Source organism: Hordeum vulgare, chromosome 1H (assembly GCF_904849725.1).
Source record: "Hordeum vulgare subsp. vulgare chromosome 1H, MorexV3_pseudomolecules_assembly, whole genome shotgun sequence".
NCBI lineage: Eukaryota > Viridiplantae > Streptophyta > Magnoliopsida > Poales > Poaceae > Hordeum > Hordeum vulgare.
The window spans coordinates 508,318,954-508,336,285 of NC_058518.1; the positions used below are offsets into that span (position 1 = coordinate 508,318,954).

Here is a 17,332-nt window from a genome sequence, read left to right on the forward strand (position 1 = left end):
CTTATTTCCATAGATCTGGAAATTAAAGAAATTATATGTATAAATTGTAAAATGGTACGTGCAAGGAGTACTTCAATGATTTCGCTTGGCTCAGATAAAATTGTCTGCAAAGATTGTAAGTTTCCTGTGGTTAAAATATTTTTTTTGCACTATTTGCATTGATCGATATGTGCCTTGCATGTAGATTATAATTGGAATTTTGTCTGGTTTGCATTTCCTGGCAAAGCAACAATTTCAATACAAGATACTCCCTGTGTCCGAAATTATTTGTCAAATAAACATATGTATATAGACGTATTTTAGTTTTAAATACATCCATTGTTATCCATTTTGGCGACAAGTAATTCTGGATGGAGAGAGTATATATTATTTAGTGATGTTCTTAAAATTATCTGTTCAGATTTATACTAGCATGAAAATTTAATAAGGATCAATGCATGTTTCACTATTAAGTCAGGTCCGTACAAGGATCCCTCCACATGTGAATGTTCCAGATAGGTTATGCTTCTTTATGCAGTTGTTTTCTATTCTTTCAGAGCAATGGCTTCATAGAAAAGTATGCATTCTCTAAAAGTTTTGAAGACTAATGTCATCTTAGGCATTCGGAAGTTTAATTAGAAAATATTTTCTACTTCATCCTGAACAGTTTTGCATAATATGCCTGAAAACCTTTTAAGCTGAATGAATGTGGCGCCTCGTGCGCCTTTCACCTTTCAAAACAAAATGCCTAATATTTTTAGACAAAATAGTAAACCGGACTTGATGATAATTTATTATATGTAAGTCACTTTTTATTATATGCGCATACTATGGTGTTATCATGACCATTTTTCTGTAAGACTTGACTGCAATATATACTTCCATAGTCTATCCTAATGAGTTGTACATTTTCAAGGAAAGTTGTCGAGTATGAAAATCCTATGAAGCTCATGGAAATTAAAGGATCTCTCTTCTGGGAGGTGTTCAAGGACAGTTGGTCTCACACACAACATATAAACCTAAAAGAGGTTGTCCATTATGTGTGTTTACTTGATGCAGTTTTCTGTGAGATATATACAAGCAGGTTTAGAAATAAGTTACTTACTTGCCTATAAACAAGGATGCTGCCATTTTCCATTTGTTTCTTGGACTTCTTATTATCATATCGTTGTTGCGAGAAATGGGAAGAAACTCCAGTTATACCTTTTGTTCATTGATCATTCTGCTCTCCAAAATTACTGAAGGTAAACAGGGTCTCTAAGTACAAAATTCCTTTGTCTGGTAGATCTAAAAGGATCAATGAGATGAACTTTTCATGTATGTAACACTGCTTGATATATTATGTTAACCAATGTGGATTTCGTTTGCAATGTGATGTGACACATGTTTGCAATGTCATTGCCCTATGTTGTACCGTTATAGAAAAAATTGATTGTATTAATCAAAATCATCAATTATGTTCAGTTTGTAGAGTGAAGTTCTCATTCATTAGATACACTTGCATGAATGCGCGAATTAAACCTGAGAGTTACATAAATACAATGTTCATCTGGATTGAGTGGAAACTTTGGATATGAATTTACGGTGGTGATTTGTAAAGATTTTACTTAGTATATCTCTTCAGGCTTTCATTGGGGTTGTGGGACTTCATCGAAATGGCAAGCACTCACCCATCTTTCAAATGCTCCAACCGCAGGCAATTTGGTTCCTTGTTTTCCAGAAAATATTGCGAATTCTTAAGTATAAATAATTGTCTTACATTCTTCCTTATCATTATATAGTTACATATATCAAGTTTGATTTGTAATATATCATATATATATACTCGTAAATATTTTGTATACTTCAGATTTTTTAAACATTTACATGATCAATTAATGCCATAACTTTTTTTGAGTGGTAATGTCACAACGATGATATTATTTAAAAAGTTCACCATATAAGATTAATGGCCCATCCAGGAGCAGGACTTCATGTCTAGGGTATATGAATTCATTAATCTTAAACATTTTTTTTGCGTATATTTCATTTATCCATTGATATATTTTTTTCATCCTAGCAATATGATTGGTAATGAAGTATATAAGATGAAAACATATGTAAATGTTACACAATTATTATAAAAATTATTTGATGACAATCAAAAGATGCATTGCACGTGCAAGCTTACTAGTTCTACCAAGAGGCGTTTTCTTTTCACAAAGAGACATCTCATTACCAAATAACGCGTCTTCCACACAGAGACATCCTTTCACCAAGTGGTGTCTGTCTTATAACCAAACGACATGACCGTTTATTTTTATTTTTAAAAACGACATGACCGTTCATAGGCCTAACAATCAATATCCAGAAGGCTTGATTTAATCTTGATACAATCAAATGCCCATTCCTTTTAGGATCACGCGGCTCAACGCAGATGACGCATTAAGAAAAAAATATAATCAGTAAAGAATACAGTCATTATGTTTTTTAGACGAAAAGAAAATCAGGTTGCCTTTTTTGTTTCGAGTCGGAAAAAAACAGGTTGCCTACCGAACCGAGTAGGAAAGCCTTGACCTTAAAAAGGCCCAGCGGAGCCCAGTAGTTGTGGAGGCCCAAACAACGAAGTCCCCGCGTGGGTCGCTGGTTAGCGTGGGGGCGCCGCCACCACCAGCAGAAGACGAGAGGAGAGGAGAACCCTATTACCCCCCCACCTCTTCTCTCTACTACTAAATCTCTCCTCTTTCCTCCTCCTCTGCTCCGCCGCCGCCGCCGCCACCGCCACAGCCACAGCCAGCCCCCCTCCTCCTCATCCCCCAATCTCACGCGCGGCGCGGCCGTCGTCTCCCCCCTCTCCTCCCCCCTCGTCGCGGCGAATCGATCCTGCTCCCCCCCGTCCGCTCCGCAGCAGTCTCGGGTTTTTGAGGTATGATGATGAGCGAGCTCGGTCCCGTCCGTCCGGTGATTGGCTGCTCGAACCCCTGTGGTTCCTCGGCGCGCATAGCGTAGATCCGCTCCCGGAAGAGGGATATACGCTCGATTGCTTTAGAGTCCGCTGCTTGCTTGCGTTGGCTGGTTGTCCGAGCTCCGTTGATGCTGTCCGCGTCTCCTCCTATAGTCGTGTAATCTGCGTGTTACTCCCTTGATTGATTGATGATGCTCGCCTACCGTCGATCCGTGCTTGTATGGGTTAGTAAGTACTGTATTTAGCTAGGTTGTCCGACGTGCGTTTGCCTGGTGTTTAATTTCTGTGTGGTATATGCGTAGATGAGACGGAAAAATCCCACTATTCCAGGAGGGCGTCATGCTCCTTTGGCAGCAAGTCTGCCAGCCGCATATTCTTGGGCATATCTGCTGCTGCCTAACAAAGCACTAGCTTTGCCACCACAGACGGCCCAGAGCTGGCTGTTTCCGGTGTAGTCGCAGCTGAAAAATCACGTTTTTCATCTTGTATAAGGCACGTGGTAGGCGTCCAATTAATTCTCGGAGCCCCACGTGTGTCCCTTCCCCCTGTTTCTTGTGCCGGGTCGCCTGGTTAGGGCTGAGGTATGAGTATGCTGCGTGCCAGCCGTTGCCGATGGAGGAAATATAGCGCGCTGGAGGCCTTCCAGATACGATCACGCATTCAGATCTCCCAGCTGTTTCAGCGATGACGTTGGAGGAACGGTTGAGATCCTCACTTTCTGGGGTAGTTTCCTTTGAGTTGCCAACGTGTGGCATTGCATTAAATGAGTAGTTCACCAGGAATTTGGGCGCGTACGCCAGAGAATTATCACGGATGGGAGGGGGAATCGAGCAAGCGTGTTGGCAAGTGTTTATCCAAAATTGTTGTTTCTTGCGTTGGTTACATTATTTTCAGAGTTGTGCATAATAAACCAGAAGATTTGGAGTACCAAACACTACCACTACTACTGCATATACCATAGTTGTCAAGTGCTTTTACTCTTTAAAGTCGTATGGAATTAATTCTCGGCTTTATACTTGTGTTGCTCATATTCATCGTTTCCCTTTTAGTGTGAAAGTGTTATTCAATTATCTAATACAAATACTTGATTTTCTGCAGGAGTGCAGGTTGTATAATACCGAGGCTCAGTTGTTTGCATCTGCTGCATAGAGGAGTTTCTTTTTGTAACCTGACTACACCATTCGATGGGTTCCAAGAGGAGTTGTCTTCTGATCACTTACTCCCCGGAGATAGTAGATGGCGTGCCTTTGTATGTGTCATCTAATTGCCTGCCTGTTAAAGCTTCCAAGTATGAACCTGCTGGTCATTCTTTCCATGCGGTGGCACTGAAGCTTCGTGGTCTCGACGAGAAAGAAGACACTGAAACTGATGACCGCAGTGTGTCATCAGATGACAAGAGCCAAGATTTTTCTGCTGGTTCAGATAACTTCAGCAGCAAAGGAAAGAAGAAGTCTGGTTCTGGAAGTCAACAACAAGATCACTATGCATTGCTCGGGCTGGGCAACTTGCGGTTCTTGGCCACTGAAGATCAGATTCGTAAGAGTTACCGTGACATGGCTCTTAAGCATCATCCAGACAAGCAGGCTGCTCTTCTTCTCCACGAGACAACAGAGGCAGCAAAGCAGGCAAAGAAGGATGAGATAGAGAGCCATTTTAAGGCCATACAGGAAGCTTATGAGGTCCTCATGGATCCTACCAAGAGAAGGATTTTTGACTCAACGGATGAGTTTGATGATGATATCCCAACAGACTGTGCACCGCAAGACTTCTTCAAGGTCTTTGGCCCAGCCTTCATGAGGAATGGCCGTTGGTCTGTTAGCCAGCCGATTCCTTCTTTGGGAGATGATTCTACTCCTGTAGTGGATGTTGACCAGTTCTACAATTTCTGGTATAACTTCAAGAGCTGGAGGGAATTCCCACATGAAGATGAGTATGACTTGGAGCAAGCTGAGTCTCGTGAACATAAGAGATGGATGGAGAGGCAGAATGCTAAGATACAAGAAAAGGCTAAAAAGGTAGAATATACGCGAGTACGTAATCTTGTTGACAATGCCTACAGGAAAGACCCTAGGATCCAGAGGAGAAAGGAGGAGGAGAAGGCTGAGAAACAGAGGAGAAAGGAGGCAAAATACATGGCCAAGAAACTGCAGGAGGAGGAAGCTGCAAGGGCTGCAGAAGAAGAAAGGAAGAGGAAAGAAGAGGAGGCGAAGGTAGCTGCAGCAGCTGCTCTCAATCAAAAGAAGTTGAAGGAAAAGGAGAAGAAGTTGCTACGCAAAGAGAAATCTCGTCTGCGCACACTTGTGGCACCAGTAGTTGCAGAGCCCAGCTTCAGTCTGTCAGCGGATGATGTTGAAACAGTATGCACATCACATGATGTTGAACATTTGAAGAAACTCTGTGATATTATGGAGGACAAGGATACAGCTGAAAAGGCCAGGTTGCTGAGGGGTGCACTGAACAAAGAAGAAAACTCCTCGAATACCTCAAAAGAAGAGAAAATTCATGCCAATGGTGTGGCGGGTTCTACTCCAAAATCCACAGCCCCACAAGGCCCTCCAAAATCCACAGCCCCACAAGTCATTACACTAGGCAACTATGAGAAAAAAGAGAAACCATGGGGAAAGGAAGAGATTGAATTGCTTAGGAAAGCAATACAGAAGTATCCGAAGGGAACTTCCAGGAGGTGGGAGGTTGTTTCAGAGTTTATTGGTACCGGTAGATCTGTTGAAGAGATTCTGAAGGCCACGAAAACCGTTCTTCTGCAGAAGCCAGACTCTACTAAAGCTTTTGACTCATTCCTTGAGAAACGTAAAGCAGCTCCATCTATTGTATCGCCTCTTTCCACAAGAGATGGTACTGAACCATCCAAGCCGGCTGGTGGCTCAACCTTGGGAGCTGGCAGTGAGCCATCCAAGGCAGCTGAACAACCTGCTGCCAGCAGCAGTCAGACAGCCAATGAGAAAACTGGTGCTGATCCTGTCCCCGAAGAGGCACCTTCTGCAACAGATCCAGATGCCTGGTCAGAGGCTCAGGTGCTGGCCCTTGTTCAAGCTTTGAAGGCGTTTCCCAAGGATGCAAACCAAAGATGGGAGCGAGTAGCTACTGCTGTCCCTGGTAAAACAGTGGTGCAGTGCAAGAAAAAGGTTTCGTCAATGAGGTCGAACTTCCGGACCAAGAAGGCGGAGTAGAACAGACCACCACTGAGGTACTTTATGCGATCAGTAGCTGAGAGAAACTAGTCTTTGAACAGCATTATTCTATACTAGAAATGTTCATTTGACCTTTGATGCCATTTACATTTCTCCCATGCCGTCCTGTATCTGTTCCTGATCAGAGTGTTATCTTTTGCATTTGCTATAGATCTTTTGATATTCAATGTTGATCATGAACATTATGCTTGACTCCATGTCCATGACGTGCTGTAGTTATTTGTACCACAAGATCCTGCCGCATTATATATTTCGTATAGAACCTATGGCATGCATAGTTTGCTTTTGTCAGTTCGGGTCATAGTTGATGCAACTATTGATCTGACAGTGTCTTATATATGATGCCATTTCTATCCGACTAGATGCTGTTAATGTTTCAGGTGATGCGTGCCATGTTTATATTATTACCATGCTTAGATGGTCTTTGTTCTGTAGCTGCCATGTCTTTGTTCTGATCAAAATAAAATCGCCCATGATGTGTACTTCCTCTGTAAACTAATATAAGAGCGTTTATATAGATTACTAAAGTAGTGATCTAAACGCCCTTATATTAGTTTACGGAGGGAAACCTGCAGAACCAATATGATGTTGTTTACCAGCACATGTTATAAAGTTAACTAACTAGTCATAATCTTGATTGGTATCCTAGCAGTATTATTATCACATAAGTCGGGTGGACCGCTGTTGGATACCCTTTACCCAGTTATATCTTGCTGAACCTTTGTCTCCTGTGCTGTTTGCAGGCCACACAAGAAGATTGGTCGATTGCCTTTTGAAGACCCCAGGGCTTGCTTCCTTGCTGCTGACTTTCTGGGTTGTTTCGTCAAGACTCAGCTGGTTTGTTACGAGGAGCAAGTCCTGAAGTCGCTGATGATCGAGGCACCTATTGAGAGAGAGAGAGAGAAAGATAGAAGCTTAGATCAAAATTTTGAGTTATGGAAAATTACCTACCTTATGATTTATCACAATGATGTTCCCCCTGCATACAGTAATACTTCTACCTGATGCCTGCTATTGGTTACGAATTTATGCTGACGTTATTCTTGTTACGCTAGTCATTGTCTCTTAAGATATCTGGCGACGTATGGATCTGTGCAAGTCGAGTATCGGTTTTGCTATCTTGTTCTCTTGATGTCTTGCTGCTTTAACTCATGGTCTTGGCCTTGTGTGCTGCCTACCCTGGGCTGAGTTGGCGGCAGTAATCTTTTGCTGTTGCAAGAAAGCAAAGGCAAAGTACTGACGTCATATTCTGCGTTCAGCGGTCATTTCAACTGGTTGCCGCAGAAGACTTGTGGGGGGACGTGGTGTTTTTCAGTCTGAGCTCAAAGTAAATTTAAAAATAAATTATTTTTTTGTGTAGCAAGCATTGACAAAATTTCTGAATATTTGCAAAATTTCATCATAAAAGCACAATCATGAAGTCATGGCAACAAAAAAAATCAATGCTTCAAAACTGCTGTTTTCAAAAGCAATTTAGAGTGCTGATTTTGTTAATTTTGCCATGACTTTCGCTAATGTTTTTTCATGATGAAATTTTACAAGCATCCAGAAAATTTGTTAATGTTCCACCAAAACATTGCAGAATTTTTTGAATATGTTTTTTTTAATCTATTGTTCATCCCAAGTTCAAATGAGCTCGGAAGTAGGATAGTATTTTCTCGTGGTGGGTTTCTCCGGCTTCAATTTAAGAGCAAAATAATCCTCAAAAAAAGAGAAAATTTTAAGAGTAAAATGCATGTGTCCGCCGCTGAGTTTGTACTGATGGCTGTTTGGGGAGGAGAATTTACGAGAGAAAAGCAGAGGAAGGAGGCAAGATGAGCAGGAGCAGAGTCTGAAGAATATTTTGCTCTGTCTGCTGCACCGTGCACAGCGTGCAGTTTCGTCGCGGCTCTGACTGAAGCCACCGGACAGCTGCCGCCGGGGCGTCGACCCCGCCCCTGTCACCGCCGCCCCCCTCACATGGCGACATCGATCGTCCTCCATCTCCGGCCGATTTGTCTCATCCGCCCGTTTGTCAGATCAGGTCTGTGACCATCCAGCAATCAATAAGAGGAGGAGGAATGCACGTCCATCCGTAGCTCATCTTTTGCATATATACTACTTCATCCGTTTTAAAATAAATGACTTAACTTTGTATTAATTTTGTAAGTGATTCAACTTTCTAGTAAGTTTAATACAAAATTAGTACGAAGTTGAGTCATTTATTTTGAAACAGAGGAAATGCTAGAATCCTAGACATCTATTTGATGATTTAAGTAAGGGGTAATCAAGGTATGTACCGATTAACCTGTGATGATTCAAATATATTCAAGTGGACTGCTGTAATCAAGGTATGTACCGATGCTCCAAACAGAAGGTAGGAGCCAAGTCATGGCGCCAATACCTCTTCTTCGTGGCTCTAGTACCTTGTAAACTCACCTCAGGGCTCTTTGAGTAATGCATTCAGTTGGGGAGCCTCCCCCCCTGTCGTTGATTGTTCAAAAAAAAGAAAAAGGTATGTACCGATGGCTGCTGACCATGATGTCGCATGAGCAAGCAATATCACCCTTGTTCTACTTATGACATCTTTTGAAGGCGGCATATTTCAACTTGCATTCTCAGTTCCTGAGCAGTATCCTCTACTGCCTCCACAAGTCTGCTTCATGACCGAAATTTCCCACCGAAATGTTCACTTCAAGATTACTTTTACATTGCCCTCTTTCGAACACGCGTGTTCATTTTATTTAGGTCGTGTAGGTTTGAATTTTTGACCTTGCTCAAGGTTGCCTGAATCCTGATTTTCTTGGTTTCTTTTGTTATTGATTTTTTCAGTGGATAAACCGAATCCATGTTCGGCAAATATAAACAAACCCATTTGATACTATGATTTGATAGGTTTTCAATGTTGAGATTTCTTGCAATGCATATATTATAAATAAAATACCCCCATGCCCTCATTTATGTGAACACTGCAAGCGGTACCTATTGTTAAATCCAAAACTAAAGGGCAATGTTTGCTTCTGTAATTTTCGTTTCAATTTTTTTATCTACAGTCTGTTTGCAGAGCTTAATTGCATTGATGGCCCATCCGGAAGCAGATTGCCCACTTAATTGTGACTCAGGTAGCTTCATATCCTACACATGGATTCTTTTGAACTGCATTAGTCAACATTTTCAGCTGAGTGAGCTGTGTACACCGATCTATGATTCATGGTAATTCTGTCACCTTCAAGGTCCAACTCCTTCATGATGTGGTAAAAAATAGGTTTATCTTCAGGGATTCAACTCCTTAATGATGTGGTAGAAATGAGTTTTACCTTCCAAGGATTCAAATAATTCAAACTCTTTGAATTGCCTCTACAATGAAATAATTCAAGAAATTAGTTTTCAGAATGTTAGGCAAGATTTGGAATTCGGAAACCAGTAGTCTGTTAAACTGGGAAGGTATCAAGGAAGCATCCATTGACAAATGGTAAGAAATTATCCTTAATCATGGTTCTGATTATGTACAAAATGGAAGCGACAAGTGACAATTTGAAAGAATGGCGGCCTTGCATAAGTCAAAGTTGTGTCATTACATTTTTTTTATGCACGGTTGCAAGGGGACACCAGTGCATTTGCATTGTATTATCAACTCCTAAGTTGTCCTTTTTTAAAAAAATCTAAAAAGACTCCTAGGTTGCTAGGTGTAGTTCCTAACTTTTTCTTTTTTTCGGAGGAACAGGCAGGAGCACTCCCTTTTCATTTCACATGAAAAAAGGGTTTATTTACGGAGGTGTCAACCTGTTGTCTCTGTATGAACTGTTGGTGGAGGGAGCTTGTTTATTTACCTGACCTGTCTTTGCGCGTCTGCATCTGTTGTGCTAAAATGTTTGGTTTATGATGATGAAAACACAAACGCTTGGTTTATGATGATGATGATGATGATGATGATGTAATAAATGGAAAGCAATTCAAAACAGCCGGCTGATTAAGTCGCATGATGAACCGTCCGATCAGGCGTTTCGACAAACTAGGGAAAATTCTCCAGTCCACTCATTTCTCTCAAGGCGCCACACCCACGTTTCTCTTTTTCTTATCCCACCTCTCATTTTTCTCAGTCTCTGCGTCTCACGTAGGGTGGACCTTATCCAAGCATCAAGGACAGGCGATGCAAGCTAGGTTGGGGTTGATTCACGATTTGTTTTTTAAGGCCGTGTTTGGAACCATTCAGATTATATAATTCTCTTTTTATAATCTATTCTGTCTTCAAACATGACAGATTATGGTATAGATTATAAAAATTAGATGAACAGATTATTAAAAACTCATAATCTACTCTACACCAGCTAAAGTCAGATTATGGATTGCTGATGACCCACTACCCTTGTAAAGTTGGAGATAATTACATTCCTACCACCGTCACCCTCCTCTTTTAAAAAAAACACAGGGCGGACATGTCATTATGCAATGTAAAACCTGGATTATAGTTTATATAATCTGATCTCCAAACATACCCACGTAGATTATTTTTATAAACCAGATTATATAATCTATCTTCACAATCCAGATTATCATAATCTATTGTGGTTTCAAACAGGGCCTAAGTTGCAAGTCTTTTTTGTATGTTTGTTGCAATCAGATTGCTTTTTGTTTTTAACAGAAAAATATATGTTGTTGCACTCATATTTTTTAAACTTTTGTCGCACTAGTATTCTTTCTTTGTTACGTTTAATGTTTTTAGGTATTACATACTCCCTCTGTCTCAAAAAGTGTCTTCAGCTCAATGTAACTTTGTACTAAAACTAGTACAAAGTTGATACATTTATTTTGGGATGGAGGAAGTACATTATATGTCTTTTCTCCTTTTGAAGTCAGCTACAGGCCGGACGCCTGATGCCGCAAGGCCGCCCACCACTGCTTTTGTTGCTTGTAAATGTATACCGTCATGTTGCAAAGTTGTTCAACGTTGCAAGTCAAACGCTTGACGTTGCAAACCGAATGCTTGAATTGCAAGTAGGACGTGTGATGCTGCAAGCCAGTGGCCTATGTTTTTATTGCTGCTGCAAAGACCAATTGTCGATGTTGCGAGCTTCTCCGGGTAACCGCTCCTCCAAGCCCGCGCCGTCGATGTGAGCGAGAGATACAACGTTTAGACCACGGACGCGCTCTACCGTGAGCAAGGTGTGCTGCAAGCTCGCGATGATGCTGGAACCAAGGTTACACAATGCTCTGAGCGATATTGGCTGATGCAAGACCGTGTCATCGTCGTTGTAAGCGGAGAGACACGGTGCTGCAAAAACAGACCGCCGGTGAGTGTTGGCAATGATGTCATGAGCTGACGGGCGCAAAGTAAGACTTCTCAACACATAATGACCTCTTTCAATTTTTTCCAAGTGTGGAGAACAGACAAGTTGCAAGTGACAGAACACATAGCTATCCAGATCACTGTAGTCTTCAATTACACATTATATTCTTCAGACAAATATATAGCTCTGGAAAAAATTGTTTTTGCCACCCTAGTTTTTGCCAATTATCCTTATGCTACTATAGATTTTGACATTTCACTTTTTCCATTGACAGCTTTTGACAATTATCACAATTGTCATTTTGTGGCATAAACAAAAAATTTAGAATGGCAATTGTCATACATTATCAAAGCTAAGAGTGGCAAAAGTGAAATAAAATTATTTTGCTTTTGCCACAAAATGGCAATTGTGATAATTCTCAAAAGCTAAGATTGATAAAACTGAAATGTCAAAATCTAGAGTGGCATAATTCTTTTTGGCAAAAACTAGAATGGAAAAAACAAAAAAATTCCCAATGTAAGACGTTTTTGCAAGCTATGTTAGCTTCCAAAAACGTCTTACATTGTGAGACGCAAGGAGTATAATTTTACCAATTTAATTTTTCAAAACGAATTTGCATAGGTAATTCTGCATTTTTATACGAACATGGAAAACAGATGTTTGAACAAGTTTGGTGGTCGATACCATACTCTGAATACTCATCTACAATGAGGTTAAATGCATGCAGTTCCATACTTTGGGTGGAGGGGGCAATGTTCCATTGTCGTGTACTTGTGTTTATTTAAAAGAAAAAGTTCAAAATAAACCTTGAAGTTGTAGACCAAAACTAAATCAAGCCCTAAACTCTTGAACCCCGAAATAGTACACGAACTATGTGATCCCGATCTATTTTGAACCCTGAAAAGATTTAGTGAGTATTCGCTGATTTGGACCGGCCCATTAGCACAGTCCCTCGCGTCGGTATGATATTTTTTCTTTGGTTTTTTTCCTGCTATACTTTTTTTTCATTGGTTTTATCTGGTTTTTCTTTCTTCGTTATACTTTGGGTTTATTTTGTTTCTTTCTTGATTTTCTTCATATTGTTTTCTTATCATATTGTTTATTTCACACGGTAATATTTTTCCAAATACACATTTAGCATTTCTTAACAACAATAAACATTTTATAAAACTACACGTACATTTTTCTATGTTATTACACATTTTTAAAATTGTATACACTTTTTTCAAACACATGTCACATATATTATTTTAAGTGTATGACACATTTTTTTACAACACCAACATTTCTTTACACATTTGTTAAGGTTTCTAATTTTTATTCTAAACTCATTATATTTTTTAGATGTCACAAACGTTTCTTTACACATTTGTTCAAGTTTCTAATTTTTTTCCCATTTTTATTTTTTGACAAGTGTTCACACTAGAATTTTTGTTCTGGTTTCAAAAATAAATATGTTTTTTTGCCTTCTCAAAAATAGATTATTTTTCTAAAAATAGTTTTTGTTAAGTATTCAGTTTTTTTCAAGAAGTGCTCACACTTTTTAAAATGTGCGGACATTTGAAAATTATTTGCGCTTTCAATATTTTTTAGCATCAAAATAATTTTTTCGAAGTTTGACGTGTTTCAGAAAACATATATAATTTACGAAATTCCAATTAAATTATTTTCTATTTTTATTTTTTTAAATCCGAATCATTTTTCATAGCATGTGAAAAACTGTTGGAATTCTAATTTTTTTGACAAATATGATTTTTTGAAGTCACAAACAGTTTTTACGAAGTGTAAATATGGTTTCAAAATTCCAAAAAAAAATAAAACACAAAAATAAATTGAATTTGTGCCAAAATTAGTAAAAAAGACATTTTTTTACTGACGAACAATTTTAAAAATTCATTAATATTTTTTAACCTACACGAATTCTTGTTTTGGTACAATGGCCGGCCCAAATTCTCGTATTTGAAAGGAGCATGTTATCCTTGTCGGGATTTATGTATTCCCAGATGCCAAACAGGTCTAGGGTCTAAAGTAGGCCGGGATCACAGAGTTTGGTGTGCTGATTTTAGGGATTAAGAGCTTAGGGTTTGATTTAGCTTGGGCCTACAACTTCAAGGTTTGTTTTGGACTTTTTTCTTATTTAAATCCTTTGAATCAAAGAGGCCCTAAATTTGTGCTGATTCCCAGCATGAACATGATCAAATGCCCGATGCCAAAGAAACTTGGGTTTATGCAGGAATGGAGAAATATGTCACGCTAGTACAAACATCCCACCTGAAGCATACGCGAAAAGCCCAAAACTCGCTCACACTGACTACAGCTACAAATATTTGCAACACTGTCTGACTACGAGCAGCCTGCCCGGTGGCCATCTCTGCTTTTTTGCCATGGCGCCTCCTCTGTTTTCTAGATGCATTTGGTGCCTGTTCATCCGAATCCTCTTCAGCCTACTCGAGCCTCCGAGTGAGCTTGCGCGCGAATTACAACCCTCCAAACATGGCTTCCTACTTGCACAGGTTGAGAGACACCGTTGCGACGACGAGGAGGCACGTCAGTGATGTGCAGGCGACCGTCGTGCTCTTGCTGCCCGGCATCATCGCCGTGGCGGCGCTGATGCTGCCGCCGTAGTCCGGAGGCGACATGGACCCGTATAGAGGAGGGGAGTTGTAGTAGCCGCCAGGACCAGGAGGGGAGTTGTAGTAGCCGCCGGGAGGGGATCCGTACGTCGGGGTCACCGGGGTCAACGGATTCGTCGTGTTCAGCACCGAAGCACCGGTGCTGCATGTCATGTATGCCAGTCGTTGCATCGATCAGACGAAGACAATGGAAGAAAAAAAAATCGGTCTGCATGCTTGGTTAGGAGTTGATGGTTACCAACCTGGTGGACGGGTACTTGCAGGTGGTGGTGCTGGGGTCGGTGCTGGTGAGGATGGCAGCGCCGGCAAAGTCGCAGCTGGTCTGGACGGGGTTCTTCTGGTAGTAGGAGTTGAAGGCGTAGGAGGCGTGGTCGCGGACGGTGTCCGGGTCGGCGCAGCTCCCGCCGGGCTGGATCGGCGAGCAGTCCGCGCCCTGCCCGCACGCGTAGTCCAGCGCCACCTGCAGCGCCGCCGCGCCCGCGCTCGGGCTCGCCACGCACCAGCTCCCCGCGCCACCGCCGACGCCGGCCGCGGCCGTCGGGTGCGCCAGCGTCGGCGCCGCGGTCGCCTCCGGCATCGGCGTCGGGTTCACCAGCGGGACGGTCGCGAGCGGCGTGGTCACGTCCCGCTCCGGCATGTCCCGCGCGCGTTCCAGCCTCACCACGGCGGCCCGCTCTCTCTGCTCGACGCCTCCCACTGCAGCACGAGCCATTGAACCAAACTGAAATCAGCAAGCAAAAGCACGGTTTTGTTTGGGAGTTGGACTGATTTTCGTCCATGAAAAGCATCCGTTTGTCTGTTGCTATGACACGACGCTCTGGTGGTTCGTTCGTCAGCTCCAACTACTGACGCTCTCTCCGTGAGCTCCAACAACCAAACAAAACCAACCAAATGACAGACGAACACATATATAGAGTTGAGAGAGTAGCCGAACTGAGAAACTCACCGTGGCAGCAGCGGAGAAGAAGCAGGACAAGAAGAGAGGCCAAACAATGATGAACTGTCCCAAGACCCATGCCGCCGGCACAATCTTGCACGGCCACAAGACTTGGAGACAGACAGAGGAAAGGAGCTTATCAAGTGTGGAGTGAGCTAGCTTAGCTGCTCTGGTGCTGCCTCAGTAGCTCAAGTACAGTTCAGTTAGTGCAAGCATCTGCTTCCGCCGATAAGCAGCATCAGGCTATTATTTTGTCCGACGATAAGCTTTAGCTGGGAGGCCTCAGGCCAGCGATGGAGCTTTGGAATGCTGGGTCAGGGAGACGAGAAAACGAGCAATAGATTAAGCCAAAGATGGCGGCAAAAGTGAGAGAAAAGGTGGGGTGAGTAGGGAGGTGAAAGATGCAAAGAAACCTGAGGAATTCTTCGTGTGGGGATGCCTTCATGATGACTTATAATTAGCCTTGCCCATGATGAGATTTTGAGACAGGAAAATGGATTGTTTTTCTTCTCGTGCAGTTGGTTAGGCACACTAGGATCAGGTTCTTATTCTCCTTTTCCTCTTGTGACAAAGTTACTACATACGCTAACGGCGCTGTCAGAAAAATAATACTCCCTCCGTTTCAAAATAAATGACTAAAAAATAACTCAATTTTACACTAATTTTGATGCAAAGTTGAGTCATTTTTGAGTCACTTATTTTAGGACGGAGGGAGTAATATGTTGAACCATCAAAACGTCTTATATTTAGTTACAGAGGTTGTACATACGATGCCGTCTCATTCTCAGCTCATCGTTCTGTTCTGTTCACCAGAAATGACACACAATGCTTCCAGAAAAACCACACTAATTGTTGCATCTTGAATTGCACTAATCCTCTGTTCCTTGGATTGCACGCACTTGTTCTTTAATCATCGAGTACTCGAGTTGGTGGTAAAGTTGAGAATCAATCCCATTTTCCTTTTCACTGTGCCCACTAGAGAGTAGACAGACTAGTTGATCACTGGAACAGAAGGAGGAGGATATAAATGGAAGCTCGATCAACGTGATGCTTCGTCCATCATCCATCTAATTCTAATCCCCAACCTTTGCATCTGCTTTTGGGAGACCTTTCTTTTCAACTTCTTGGGCAGCTGCACGGATCATAGAAAAACCCCGGAGGTTTGCTTTTTGTCCCCTGATTTGCTCGGTTGATGTTGTCTTGTGCACTATAGGTCCATGGCTAGGCGCCGCGCCGGCTACTGGAAGAACGTGCGTGCCATTCCGGTTTCTACTGGAGGAACATCACTCCATGCTCGTATTTAGTTGAACACTATAACACGTTAAAAAATATTATAACGAAATTAAAAAGTATGCATTAGGCCACCAACGGTTGTTTTCTTATTAAAAAATTATGTGAAATTACAAAAATTAATATGGCCCTGCATTTTTGTTCTTGTACGAAAATTTAAAATGAAATTATAAAACACATGCATCAGGGAGCCCTAATGCTCAGCCTAGAAAATATTAATGTGGCCCTGCAGTTTTCTTCTTGTACACAATTTATATACAACTAGCAAAAGGACCCGTGCGTTGCAACGGGAGAAAAAACAATTATAATCTCCAATGGTGCTGATCATATTATGTCTTTAAAGTTTTAGGACATTTCTTGAAATGCATGAACATTTTTTAAATAAGCAAACATTTTTTTCAATTGCACTCAAGAAATAACACACAAACTATTTTTCAAAATCATGGACTTTTATTGTTTTCACCAACATTCTTCTCAAAATTATGAACATTTTTCTGAATATGTGAATATTTTTACAAAAATCCTGAGCATTTTTTGAATTCACAAACATTTTATGTTTTCTTCAAACTTTTATTTCAAAATTCCCAGTTTTATAAATTGCAAAAGTTTTTCAAAGTTCTAAATTATTTAAACTAAAAAATGGAACAGAAAATGAAAATTAAAAATGAGACTAAAAACAGAGGCACGAACTGTTTTTAAGATTTTTACACGGACTTTTGTTTAAAATCGTTGACTTTTTTATTTTATGGACATTTTCTCAAAGTTTAAACATTTTTTTATATGCAAACATTTTTCAAAACTCCTAAGTAGTTTTTGAATTCTAAAAAAAATGTTTTTTGAATATTTTATTTCGAAATTCTCAGTTTCTTAAAATAGAGAAAAGTTCTTTGAAGTTCTAAATTATTTAAAGTAGAAAAACAAAATGGAACTGAAGATAAAAATAAAAAACTAAACTAAAAAATAAGCACCCACACATGGGCCGGCCCAAACAAGTGTGCTGCATCTTTTTCCAACGCCCGGAGCGTAATATAGGGGTGCCTACATGGGCCGGCCCTGTCCGGAGATTTTCCTGT

The 17,332-nt window shown here is 41.0% G+C and overlaps 2 protein-coding genes across 2 annotated transcripts; one reads left to right on the plus strand and one right to left on the minus strand.

Moving 5' to 3' along the window:
• The first annotated feature begins 2,687 nt into the window (after positions 1–2,687).
• LOC123451915 (dnaJ homolog subfamily C member 2) lies at positions 2,688–7,186 on the plus strand. The gene is made up of 3 exons (XM_045128474.1): positions 2,688–2,884; positions 4,022–6,128; positions 6,876–7,186. The coding sequence occupies exon 2, from the start codon at positions 4,108–4,110 to the stop codon at positions 6,109–6,111; it is 2,004 nt and encodes a 667-aa protein (XP_044984409.1). The 5' UTR covers positions 2,688–2,884; positions 4,022–4,107; the 3' UTR covers positions 6,112–6,128; positions 6,876–7,186.
• Positions 7,187–13,517: 6,331 nt separating this feature from the next.
• Positions 13,518–15,391, minus strand: LOC123420662 (PLASMODESMATA CALLOSE-BINDING PROTEIN 3-like). The gene is made up of 3 exons (XM_045107411.1): positions 14,979–15,391; positions 14,275–14,728; positions 13,518–14,174 (listed from the first exon to the last, which is right to left on the minus strand). The coding sequence occupies exons 1-3, from the start codon at positions 15,046–15,048 to the stop codon at positions 13,901–13,903; spliced, it is 798 nt and encodes a 265-aa protein (XP_044963346.1). The 5' UTR covers positions 15,049–15,391; the 3' UTR covers positions 13,518–13,900.
• Positions 15,392–17,332: the final 1,941 nt, after the last annotated feature.

What these genes read in the sequence shown, in the direction of transcription:
- LOC123451915 (XM_045128474.1), top strand. Translation starts at nt 4,108, where the DNA reads ATGGGTTCCAAGAGGAGTTGTCTTCTGATCACTTACTCCCCGGAGATA.
- LOC123420662 (XM_045107411.1), bottom strand. Translation starts at nt 15,048, where the DNA reads ATGGGTCTTGGGACAGTTCATCATTGTTTGGCCTCTCTTCTTGTCCTG. An exon ending in TCTTCTCCGCTGCTGCCACG is followed by an intron (nt 14,729 to 14,978) that starts GTGAGTTTCTCA and finishes CTCGTGCTGCAG; the next exon opens with TGGGAGGCGTCGAGCAGAGA. An exon ending in TGCAAGTACCCGTCCACCAG is followed by an intron (nt 14,175 to 14,274) that starts GTTGGTAACCAT and finishes CATGACATGCAG; the next exon opens with CACCGGTGCTTCGGTGCTGA.